Source organism: Ammodytes marinus (genome assembly GCF_949987685.1).
Source record: "Ammodytes marinus genome assembly, chromosome: 17".
In the NCBI taxonomy this organism is placed as follows: domain Eukaryota; kingdom Metazoa; phylum Chordata; class Actinopteri; order Uranoscopiformes; family Ammodytidae; genus Ammodytes; species Ammodytes marinus.
The window spans coordinates 3,548,604-3,561,384 of NC_137221.1; the positions used below are offsets into that span (position 1 = coordinate 3,548,604).

At 38.3% G+C, this 12,781-nt stretch overlaps 2 protein-coding genes across 2 annotated transcripts in view; one reads left to right on the forward strand and one right to left on the reverse strand.

Moving 5' to 3' along the window:
- LOC307264128 (major histocompatibility complex class I-related gene protein-like) overlaps nt 1-705 on the reverse strand; it is a gene marked incomplete at both ends in the record, with an annotated part of 4,711 nt that extends 4,006 nt beyond the window's left edge. Inside the window, 2 exons of the mRNA XM_080045400.1 lie at nt 1-150; nt 465-705. The exon at nt 1-150 is cut by the window's left edge and continues 129 nt beyond it. Of these exons, the coding sequence (XP_079901526.1) occupies nt 1-150; nt 465-705 (391 nt within the window). The remainder of the gene's footprint in view (nt 151-464) is intronic.
- A 2,639-nt stretch (nt 706-3,344) lies between these two features.
- Nucleotides 3,345-12,502, forward strand: slc39a7 (solute carrier family 39 member 7). Its single transcript, XM_080045674.1, has 9 exons — nt 3,345-3,475; nt 4,831-5,338; nt 5,896-5,994; nt 6,268-6,337; nt 7,001-7,078; nt 7,478-7,600; nt 8,885-8,983; nt 10,601-10,797; nt 11,218-12,502. The coding sequence occupies exons 2-9, from the start codon at nt 4,844-4,846 to the stop codon at nt 11,470-11,472; spliced, it is 1,416 nt and encodes a 471-aa protein (XP_079901800.1). The 5' UTR covers nt 3,345-3,475; nt 4,831-4,843; the 3' UTR covers nt 11,473-12,502.
- Nucleotides 12,503-12,781: the final 279 nt, after the last annotated feature.

Genomic DNA, 12,781 nt, shown 5'->3' on the forward strand with positions numbered 1-12,781 from the left:
TGGTCTGTGGTTTTGAAGCGATCCATGTCTCCGTCTGCAGGTCAAATGCGATTATGTCTTCTCCGTTATAACCATACAGATTATAACTCTCCACCTCTTCATCCTCATCATCCCATTCACACCCGAAATTATTTTGGATGATGTGAACATCTGGAAGAGAGTAAGAGCCTGGAGTGAGAACCCAGCACAGTCTGATAAGACCCATATTTATTTTATGGTTAGGCTATGTTGCAATGGTTAAACAAATATTTTGTATTGTTATACAGTGATGGTATTTGTTGTTTCATCGTTGTTAATGCTACCATGAATGTTAAATAATGAAATCATCATCAATCATTTTTTAAATTAATAAATAGTAAATAATTACTTCTCATTCAAATGCAGCCAGTCAGTTTTGTAGTGAAGTCTGCATCTCACACATTTGGATTTGTTTACCAGAAGACTTGTTCACATATCGAACATACCTGCCGTTTGGTTCAAGCGCTGCTTCAAACTTTCACTTTCAGCTTTGAAGATCAATTCATGGTAGATGAGGCTCTGCAATGTGCTTTCCCACAATTTCGTGTCCTCCTCCATGAATTTTCTTACGTAGTCTTGTTTGGGTTGTATGGTTCTAGTGATGCTGTCATAGTGATTCATAAGCATTTCCTGGGCATAGCCGTCTATCACATAATCTGGGAGGTTAGGGACCCCGGAAGATACCATAACGTAAAATTTCATCGAGTGTTTCACTGTTGGAAAAAGACAGGATTTATAATAATAATAATAATAATAATAATAATAATAATAATAATAATAATAATAATAATAATAATAATAATAATAATAATAAAAATAAAATCTTAGTTTTATATATAGCGCCTTTCAATATACCCATTAAAGCTTGATGCAATCTATGTTGATAATTAATATTTGTATTAATTTGTATCATTTAGTTTGACAAGGCCCTAGTTGTCATTTTCCTTAACACAAAATATATTCGATCAACTGGAAGAATAAAATATAATCCAATCTATGCCTATTAGTTCCGTTGTAAATTGATGTTTTTGTTAAAGATTAATATCTGGTCCATTGTCAATACATTTTTAAATGGTAGGAAGGAAAGTGCACACCTTTCAATAGTATTCATGTTATTTTAACTCACTTGATCACACAGCAGCACTTGTTCACTTGCAGCAGAAAATATTCCCAGAATTTTAGTGTACATGAATTTGTTTAATATCATTCTGATGTAATGTAACCACAAGTTATAAACATCTACACGATCTTTAGCCTATGCGGTTATTTCACTTCACCTGACAGGATTTTTGGATAGATACAAAAAACAACAGCACATGTATACTGCATATATCATGCCAATAAAGCTAATTAGACAATAGAAAAACATGAATGTCTTGATTTTAGCATGTTTTGTGATCTTTACCTGCAGACGCAACGTGACAGAGGAGAAGCAGTATCATAAGTTCCTTCATCTTGTTGAGACGGAAGAATCAAGTTTAAGAGTGAGAAAGTCCAATGATGCTTCCTGGTTATGCAGCCAGTGGTGGAGGGAGTTTACTCAAGTTAAAGTAAAAAAAGACAAAAATGCAGTAGTGCTGCATTTTATCAAGATTGCGGTTGGCACAGAGACATGACCCGAACGCAGACTCAGCATGCATGTGATTGAAATGAAGATGGCTTTGATGAAAATTACAAAGACCACTACACTGTTATCACTGGCAACAAAATTCCCCATTTTGCCAAAAAAATAAATAAAAATCAACACAAATGAAGGTAGTACCCGCCCCCTGGAAGTAAATCTACTTAAGTACAGATACATGAAAAATGTCCTTAATAAGTGCAGTAACAAAGTGCTTGTACCACCTTTGCCTACTGCTTAACAAGGCATTGACTATGACTGAAGCAAATTCAGGTAAACTGCGCAAATATTATTATTTTTGGAGCAAGTTTTCTTTCTGGAATAACAGAGTCTTGATACATTTTCCGGTTCAGTGAACTGTTGAGTATGTTGTTACCTGTTTCCTGCCTGCTTTCACTAAAGCTCTTTGCCTGTGCTCGTCTGCTGCTTAAGTCCAAAAGACATCAGCCCATGTGACACACTGTAACACATTAGACAAGAAGCAATTCATCAGCCAAACAGCCAATAATGATAATAGATTAATATTATAAGCACTTATTAGAATCAGAGAATACAGAAACCTTTACAAAAGGAAATAATGTATGCAGCACAGCAGTATTTTGCCAGACATTGATTTTTACTATTAGATTTGGTCTGGATCATTCAGACCTCAGTAAGTTTCCGTTTGTGCACTGTTACAAAGACAACAACAAAATCATAGCCAAATGGGGCATTCTACTTCTCAGCATTTCCCGGTTAAAAAAATAAAAAATAAAATAAACCTGCTTGACCAGTTTTTAGTTTGGATTAAAACCTATCTTCCTCATAGATGAAAAAAGCAAGCTGTTTTCAAATGCCTTTTGTTTGTTATATTGCATATGTGTTCTTCTTCTAACCAATAAGTAAATGTATGTCCCATGATTTGGTTACACCATTTAAGCAAAGCATGTATGATATATTTATGGGCCTTTGATGTATTTGTGCACTTAATCTTCAGTGCATCTGTTTAAAGAATCACACTCAGCCTCCTTCGTCACATTTATGGTCCCTTAGGATTGCTGTGAATATAAAAATTATATGAATATATTAAAAAATAAAGTTTGTAGGCCTACATTTATTTTTCAACTACAGTCCTCAAAAAGATAACTCTTAATTTGAATGATTTTAACCATTTAAATGCCACTTACTTTACATGACGTCACTGGGTAATTTAGTTTGTTATTTAAGTTATTTATGAAAAAACACAAACAGTTGATTAAAAGCAATATAGACCTTTTTATTTTTTATTTTTTAAGGTGGATTAACATATTGTAGTAAATGCCAAGAAATTAGCAATATTATTGATTTTAAAGCCATGTACATTTATTTATTGATTCATTAATATTTGGATTTTGGGAGTTGTGGTTCTGTAAAAAAAACATACACACCTACTACATCCTGTTCTCATCAGGATGCTGTTTCAGCCAGCCAAAAGTGAGGAGGCAAAATACTTGATTCATCTCGCGAGATTTCAACTGAGACCCCAATGTCCCTATTGGTTTGTTCTAAATTTCAGCATCACAAAATCCCACTTTTCCGGCATTAATGAATGGGCACGTTTTTAAGAATGATTGATAAAAAACAAAAACAAAAAAAAAAACGTTCACATAACACTGAAACATGAAAGATAACTTTTAACCTGAGGGAGGCAATTTTGAACTGGAAGGAGTTCTCGCGAGATTTTGATAGTTGAGCTAATGCCACGTCTTACCAGCAGCATCAACGTAGGCTGAAATATTAGCAGTTTACACAACATATTGCGTACTGGACTGAGAGTTATTCAGCGGCAATACATACTCTGACACCCGACACATCTCGGTAAGAATCAACTTCTCGTTTTTCATTGTGCATCGCAGTTCTAAATCTCGCTCCTGCTGCAGCAACATGTTAGCAAGTTGGTAGCTAGCTTGGAAGCTAACAGGCTTTCTTTACAACTTAGGAGAAAACTGGGATCACTGGTCATTGTGCTTGAGCTTTTACTGTTTACTGTGAAGATTATCCGCTTTGCCCTCACGTCTGCATCGTCAAGCCACCAGCGAATTAACTACAATCGCAAGGAAATAGCTGCTGGCCACATCAACCCCAAAATGAGTGACTGGTATTATAACCTATTGTTATAACATCAATACAGTAGATATCGTTAAATGCTACTAATGTAAGGTGTGTAGGCCTACGTACTATTACATCAGGGCAAGGCAGCCAATACTGTCTAACGCAGCATACTTTCTTTTTCATTAACTTTGCAACATAATACGATTCAAACTACGATTTCATGCAGTTATGTTTGAATAGGAAAGTCCAGTTTTCAAGTCAAGTCACTGCATTGGCGAAGTGCCAGACAGTGCTATTGGAATATCTGCAATGTTGGCAAAGGCTGTATTAATGCAAACCAGCTGCTCTGTTGAATAGATATGAATGGATTTATCCCTACATGCAGGTGGTATCTCACTGAAAAAATTATGCTATGGTATCCGATTCAGATTGGGTGGTTATATGATCACATTTGATTGCATATATACAGTGTTTGGTGTTAATTCAAAAGCATATTTGACGATATGACAGCCATCTATTATTATTCCGTGAGTGTAGCACAACAAACCACCCAAATACGGTTTGTTTTCCAATGTTTACCATGTTGGAGAAAGCTTTGAAGTAAGTCCGATCGGAGCAGCATTCTTATTCAGCTCGTTTCCATAGTGATAAGTCAAATGAGATAAAATAAGATAATCCTGTATTAGTCATTTTCACTGTTACAGATTCACTGGTGTGTAAACAAAAGGATATGTTATCAACGCGGCGCTCATGACACGTAGCGACGTGCCCGTTTACAGAGCCTAGGCTGTGTCAGATTGTATACACAGCCCACACAGTACAGGCAGGTTGCAGATCATGAGGAGATATTCACTGATTTTGACAAAGTGAAAGTGATTTTGACAACAAGCGTTCTCCAGAATCACGGACTGCACCCTTTAATCATATAACATCCTTTACGTTTATATTATTTATTTAATTTAATTTTATAGTTTAAAAGTTTTTTAGTTTACATTAATTCTACGTCTTGTCTTCTTTTCGTGTATGTTGTATGTCTTTTAAATAGACCTCCAGTCTCTTGAATAAAGCTGATTGATTGATTGATTCATTGATTGTTTTTCACTTTTTCTCTTGATCAAAAGGGGACAATCCAAAATGGCCGCTGTTCGTCTGCTGGCGTTGACGCTGGTCGCGACATCTGCAGCGATTCTCCTCTTGGTCTCCGTGCCAACCGCCGCTCACAGTCATTCCCACGGCGACCACGACCACGGACATGGACACGGCCACGGCCACGGCAACCATCACCACGGTCACTCCCATGGCGACGAGGACGTGAAGATGTTCCACGGAGCGAGCAAGTGGAGCGCAGAGGCAAACGTAGAGGATCAGCACGGGCACGCTCACGACCATCACGGGCACGCTCACGACCACGGGCACGACCACGGGCACGCTCACGACCACGGGCACGCTCACGACCATGGACACGCCCACAAACATGGACACGCCCACGAACATGGACACGCTCACGAACATGGACACGCCCACGAACATGGACACACTCCCGATCATCATGAGGAAGTTGCTCGCTTGCAGAAAGACTCGCACGCAGCGGAGAAAGTGAAGAGAACCGTGGTGGAGCTCTGGACGCAGGTATTTTTTTATTGGGGGGTTTGAATGGGGAACTATCCCTGCGTTCCAATCCCCCCCCATACTTTCTACTGTTTAGTATGGTAGAAAAAAAAAAGATTTAGGATGTCCCGATTCTTGTGGTCAGGTTTAGTATGGCTAGAAATGCACCGGATGTCTACTACATCGGGCCGCGACTTTTAGTGACCCATAATCCAGTGCGCACCGGAAGTGACGTCACATCGATGGAGCCTCCCTATGAAAACAAACGGGAATGTGACTGATATAAGAGCAAGAGGCAAGATCAAGGCGCCATGTTATGATGAAATAAATAAGTAAAAGTATGTCCCAAGTGTATGCCTACTGCATGCTAACTAGATAATTTTTATGGTCAGCTGTAGTATGCAGGATAGATAGATAGATAGATAGATAGATAGATAGATAGATAGATAGATAGATAGATAGATAAGGGCAGAGGATGTCATACTGTATGGAATGTGAAGCCCACTGAGGCAAAAGGTCTATTTGTGATATTGGGCTCTATACATATAAAACTGATTTGATTTACATTTTTATTTTAGGCGATCGGCGCGACCCTGTTGATCAGCGCGGCTCCATTCCTCATCTTGTTCCTCATCCCGGTTCAGTCCAACAGCGACGGCCATCAGAACCTGCTCAAGGTGCAAAACTTCTGTCTGTTCTCTGTTGTGCTAATTTTAATCAATGTGTTTTTTTTATTATTAATTTTGATTTTAATTCTTAGACGATTCTTAGAATTTTATCAGTTTTTTTTATTATATTTTTTATTTTATTACATTTTTTTTAATTTATTTTATTCTTAGATGTGTTTTTTACTATGCTTTTATTTTCTACGCATATTTTAAAGCACTTTGTGACCCTGTCTGTGAAAAGCGCTATATATTAAATACATTATATTTACTCACTCACTCAAGGTGCTGCTCAGCTTTGCCTCGGGGGGACTCCTGGGAGATGCCTTCCTGCACCTTATACCTCACGCCCTGGGTATGTAGTGACACGGTGGAACTTTTACTATTGTTTTATGTTTTAATTTAATTTTTATTTTTGCTTTTACGTGTCTTTATGATGTTTTGAATGTAATGTATTTTACTGTACAGCATTTTAGTCTGTTATGAATGTGCTATATAAATAAAGTTGGCTTGACTTGACGTAGTGACACAGTGGGGGAGGGGGGGGGGGGTGAACTTTTCTGGTTGACAAAATCACTTCTTTTTTCACTCAATTATATTTATTGATGTTTTGGCTTTTTTTCTTCACACACAAACAAACAACTGCACCATTATGACAAGGACACAAACCACAAACAAACAATCAAACAAACAACAAAATAAATAATAAATACAATAAAAAGAATAGATAAATAAATACATTTAAACTCATATTCAAACCCAGCATGTGAAAAAAATACACTTATGTCTTTAAGAGCATAAAATCACTATTCGTCAAAATCAGTGAATATCTCCTTGCGCTACTCAGCTACTCTCACTTTTACTCCGTGTTTTTAAAAAGCACTGACAAAGTCCTTCTGGCTTGAAACCTTAGACTGGGCTCTATGAGTCCACCATTATTTTAAGTGAACTACCGACAAAAATGCACGAATGAAAAAGACTTGGAATTTAATGTCTGTATTGTTTTTATTCTGCGCAGCGCCCCACTCTCACCATGAGGAGGACCACGGACACTCCCACGCAGCAGAAGATTCAGGAGACCATGGACACTCCCATGGTACGGTGCTGTCCTTCCCTTTCTGTCTCAGTGTGTGTAGCCAGTTGGTTTACACAAAAAACAAGATGTCTACTGTATATGTGGTGTAATCAGGGTACCAGTATCATTTCTAAAAAAGCATTGAATTTATATTCTCAAAATAAGGCCTTAAGAGTATTGAATTTCACTTCTTACATTTTTTGATTGCCCTTTTGTAGGAATAGTATACAAACACTTCACAAAACTAATGTTACCTTATGTAAGTGTATTAATGTGAGTCTATACGATTCAAGTTATTTTTCAACAGTTGATCAAATGAAATTAAAACATATTTTCCAGGGGCCCAAAAAGCCACTGGCAAAAAATAAAAAAAAGCTTTAATGTTCCTGTCTGTCTGTCTGTCTGTGTCTGTCTGTCCAGGAGCGGCCCACGGTCACATGATGTCAGTAGGTCTGTGGGTCCTGGGTGGGATCATCGCTTTCTTGGTCGTAGAGAAGTTTGTGCGTCTGCTGAAGGGAGGACACTCGCACTCACACTCACACGGTAGGCCAATCGAAACTCTCCCTGCGGTCCAAATCTCATACTCTTTCTTGTTTCTATTCTACATAAATCTGACCATAAAAACAATCTAGTTAGGATGCAGTATGCTACAATTGGGACATACTTTTACTTATTTATTTCATCATAACATTGCGCCTTGATCTTGCCTCTTGCTTTTATATCCGTCGCATCCCCGGTTGTTTTCATATGGAGGCTCTGTCGAAGTGACGTCACTTCCGGTGTGCACTGGATTGTGGGTCATAATCGCCCAAATATCATGCTGTTTTCGACACTAAAAATCTCGGTTAGATGTAGTACATACTAAATAGCAAAAAGTATACGATTTGGAACGCAGGGTATGCTTTTCTGAACATTACATTTTTCATTCATAAAATATATTTTATTACCCCTGAAATTCAAGTTGGAGGCAGCGATTCTGGAGAACGCTTGTTGTCAAAATCCATTTATGTAAAAATCTGTGAATATCTCCTTACCAAAAAAAAAACACCTACACTGGAAAAAAAAATATCTGGTGTTAATACACAGCCTAGGCTCTGTAAACAGGTATTCATACAAATGGTATGTAAGCAAAGGGGGCCACCATAGCTAGCAACATGCCCTTATTTTCACAGAGCCTAGGCTGTGATTGACCAATCAGAACACAACATGTGTCAGTGCCATCGTGTCATAATTAGTTTTATTTGTTCAGTGTGTTTGCCAAAGGAGAGAAAGTGAACTTTAACATGGACCAGCCTCTGTAGCCAACACTCATAATGTAAATAGATTCAAGAGGCTTCATTTGTCACACACTCATACAGAATGTGCATTGAAATAAAATAAAAATAAAAATAAAATACAAACAATACAATCAGAGTTTGATAACACTTCACATTAAGGGTACATTATTTTTTAGTTATTGTTATTAACGGTTAGTAATGTTCATTAAGCATTACAGGTGGGGTAAGTGATTCATGCCCACTTTGTTTACATACCAGTTTACAGAGTCTAGGCTGTTTTATTAACACTTGATTTTTTTTTAGTACGGACAGCTAGTAAATCGTTACTAGATAATTACTGATTTTGACAAAGTGATTTTTTTTTAACAAACATTCTCCTGAATCGCTGACACCTTTAAACTAAGCATGAACTAACAGTCAACTAATGTATCCCTTATTTTTCTATGGCACTAAACAGAAATGTTAACAATCTTAAAATACAAGTTTTTTAACAGAAATAATAGCTGATCTGAGGTTTGGTGCTAATTTGAACGTTGTGTAACATTTCCAGCTGCTCCCAAAGCGAAGGACAGCGATGGAGAGGAAGAAAAGGACGAAAAGGAGACGAAGAAGACAGAGGTGAAAGAGCCGAAGACGGAGGAGAAAAAAGGTGAAAGACTCGACAGCTCCGTCTGCTGGCCAGTTATTACATGTGCAGTGTGGTGGTCAATATTGTTCATTCGTTCATTACATTGCACATTTCAATTGAAAGCTGGGGTGGAGGATTTGGGGAGAAAATGGCAGTTGGGATAGAGATTCGAATCCAAATACCTCAACCGCTCCACTTGTTCTCTTTGGTCCCTCCCCAATGGTCCCTCCCTGACACGCTCTACACCAACAAAGTCGTGCCAAAGTAAATGGACAGTCCCAACAGCCAATAAGAACAGAGAATCGAAGCCTCGCTCTGATTGGTCAAAGTGTACAGCTCATGTTAACTTTGACCAATCAGGAATCACATACCCCAGCTTTAAGTGATCTGCTTTTTACTTTCTATTCTATTTTATATATACCGTTTTATTTTTTACCCTTTTTGCATTATTTAGTATTTCAAATTTATTTTATGTAAATATTGTTTATCTTTATCTTATTCTACTTTATTTTATTATTATTATTTTCATTCCTATTGCACCGTGGGTCAGAGACAACCGCCATTACGATCCTTATGTATGCCTGCATATTTTAAGAATTGACAAACCCTGCGTTCCAATCCCCATACTTCCCTAATATTCAGTATGCAAGAAAACGATTTAGGATCTCCCAATACATGCACGTCAATTGTAGTATGCTGAAAATACATAAATGCCCCACTAACTCCAATAGCATTTTGGAGTATTCGTCTTTATTCTTGACATTTCTTGACATAATTAAAAAAAAAATCTTCCTTATCTGATTTTCTTTTCTCTCCTGTGGCCCTAAAACTCTTCTGTACTTTAGTATGTAGTGTAGTAAACAGAAAAAGTATGTGATTTGGAATGCAGGGTTAGTTTGGCTTGACTTGAAAGGGCCAAGACGGAGGAGAAAACAGGTGAAAGACTCAACAGCTCCCTCTGTTGGCCTGTTATTACATGTGCAGTGTGGTCACATTCACTGAACATTAGATATTAAGAACTTAAAAACACAATAACACTATTATTTATTGCATTATGTTATCATACAACTATATCAATGTTCGGAATATTTTATGTTAAAAAAAAAAAATAAAATAAATAAAAATTTAACCCAGACATTTCAAAAATAAATTCTAAATTTGAAAACTGAAATCACAATACCGTGAAACCATTGTACTACGGCTGACCCTGCGCTCTGACCCCCTCCGAAGTGTTAAAACTTGAGAGGGGAATATGGGAAAAAGACAAATTTCAATGTGCCTTGTACAAATGACTAAACTTAAATACCTACTTCACCGGTGGGAATATGAAGGTGTATTGAACTCTGAGATCCTATTTAGTACAAATGTGCAAACATTTTAGTAATCGGTTCATCATAGCCTGAGAAAAGGCAGAAAGAGTGTTTCATGGTCTCACTGTCTAACCCTACAGTTTTCTTTTTGTGACATCACAGTAAGGGTTAGGATTAACAGGACAGCTGGGCCAAGGGAAGACTGAGGGAAGAAAAACCTCATTCATTATATTATAATAGTGATTTTATAATGATAGAACGCCGGTTCCATAAGGGTGAAGTATTCCTTTAACTCAATTTATCCTCAATTCTTATCCCTTAAACCCAGACATCAAGGTGTCTGCGTACCTGAACCTGGCCGCTGACTTCACACATAACTTCACTGACGGCCTGGCCATCGGAGCCTCCTTCCTGGTTGGTCCGGCTGTCGGCACGGTAACGACCATCACCATTCTACTGCACGAGGTCCCGCACGAGATCGGAGACTTTGCCATCCTAGTGCAGTCGGGATGCACCAAAAAGAAGGTACGCTTGAAAGACCTACTTCACCGGTGGGAATATGAAGCTGTATTGAAGATCGTGTCTGAGATCCTATGTAGTATAAATGTGCAAACTTTTTTGAAATCGGTTCATCCTAGCCTGAGAAAAGGCAAATAGAGTGTTTTATGGTCTTACTTTCTAACCCTACATTTTACTAGTGTGACATCACACTAGTGAAAATGTAGGGTTGGGATTAACAGGACAGCTAGGCAGAGGGAAGACTGAGGGAAGAAAAACCTAATTCATTAAATTATAATAGTGATTTTATAATGATAGAATGCTGTTTCCGTATGGGTGAAGTATTCCTTTAATAGCTCTCTAGCAACCAGCATTAGGTGTAATACGTGCAATGTGTTACTGTTGTATTAACACAAATATCTGACCTATCCCCGTTCTTCCCATCAGGCCATGTGTCTACAGCTGCTGACGGCACTGGGCGCTCTGGCCGGCACATGTTGCTCCCTATTGGCCGAGGGAGTGGGCGCCGCGGCAACCGCCTGGATCCTTCCGTTCACAGCGGGCGGGTTCGTTTACATCGCCACGGTTACTGTGCTGCCGGAGCTGCTGGCGGGACGGTCCAGTTTGGGACAGTCCTTCATGGAGATCGCTGCCATGTTGGTCGGAGTGTGGATGATGGTGTTGATCGCAGAGTACGAGTGAAAAGAATAGATGGATGAATGAATGAATAAATAAATCTCTTTTTCACATCGAGACGGATGGACAGACGGACGGACGGTGTGGGACAAGGGTCAAAAACAGTTTGAAAAAAGTGGATTTCTTTTTTTTTTTGGGTGTTTTTTTTTTTTTTTTTTAATCAAAGGTGGAGTCAGTGATTCTGTAAAATGCTTGTTGTCAGAATCAGTGAATATCTGAACAATTAACTAACTGTCCGTACTGTGTGTACGCTGAAAAAAAAAACAGGTGTTAATACAGATTCTAGGCTCTGTAAGCAGGTATGTAAACAAAGGAGGCCCATCGTAGCTAGCAAAATGCCTGTCCACAGAGCCAAGGCTGTGTATTAACACTTTTTTCTGTCAGCACACACACACACACACAGGAGGGACAGGTAGCGGATCAAGAGGAGATGTGTTCACTGATTTTGACAAACAGTGCGTTCATTAAATGAAGAGTTGAATATTACTGAATTATTTCTGTAAAATAAAATCTGAAGTAATTTTTATTCATGGCTTTTGTTTTATCTTTATCCTTTCAATTTTGACAAAGTGATTTTTTTTTAAACAACAGGCGCTCTCCAGAATCACTGACTCCACCTTTTAATCATGTTTTGGGACGAACAGCACCTACTGATGGCGATTCGGATGGATGATTTTTTGTTGTTGTCTTGTGTATTTTTCTTAGCACTTCACTCACAGTCGCATTCCTAAATTTCCTTTCTTTTTCCGTTTCTTCCGAATCTGTTTTGGCAAGAGAAACTGAGGAACAATAACTTGACTGTGACGTTTTTTCTTGGGAGTGCTGTGTTGTTTATTGAAGGGCCCCATTATTCGATCACACTGCTTTCCCTACATGGATCATTCAGCTTAAACTGACGGCCGGTTCCCCTCCGAAAATGTCTCTTAAGTAGATTAAAGGTGGAGTCAGCGATTCTGGAGAACGCTTGTTGTCGAAAATATTTTTTTTTTGTAAAAATCAGTGAATATCTCCTCACGATCTGCTACCTGTCTGTACACACACAACAAAAAAAAGTTAATACACAGCCGAGGCTCTGTAAACGGACATGTTGCTAGCTACGGTGCACCCACTTTGTCTACATTATTTTGTTGTAATACCAGTTAACAGAGGCCTAGGCTGTGTATGAACACTGGATTTGTTTTGTCCGCGCGCACACACAGTAGAGAGAGGTAGCTGATAGTGAGGAGATTTTCACTGGCTCGACCATTCATTTTCTTGCTGTAAAACGTTTTTTTTTAAAATTGTTTTATCATTTGGAAAGTGGCTGTGGTCCTTA

Bases quoted from the DNA above. Each gene is read 5' to 3' on its own strand.
- slc39a7 (XM_080045674.1), top strand. From the start codon at position 4,844: ATGGCCGCTGTTCGTCTGCTGGCGTTGACGCTGGTCGCGACATCTGCA. The intron at 6,338-7,000 runs GTATGTAGTGAC...TATTCTGCGCAG, and splicing joins CCTTATACCTCACGCCCTGG to CGCCCCACTCTCACCATGAG. The intron at 8,984-10,600 runs GTGAAAGACTCG...CCTTAAACCCAG, and splicing joins GAAGACGGAGGAGAAAAAAG to ACATCAAGGTGTCTGCGTAC.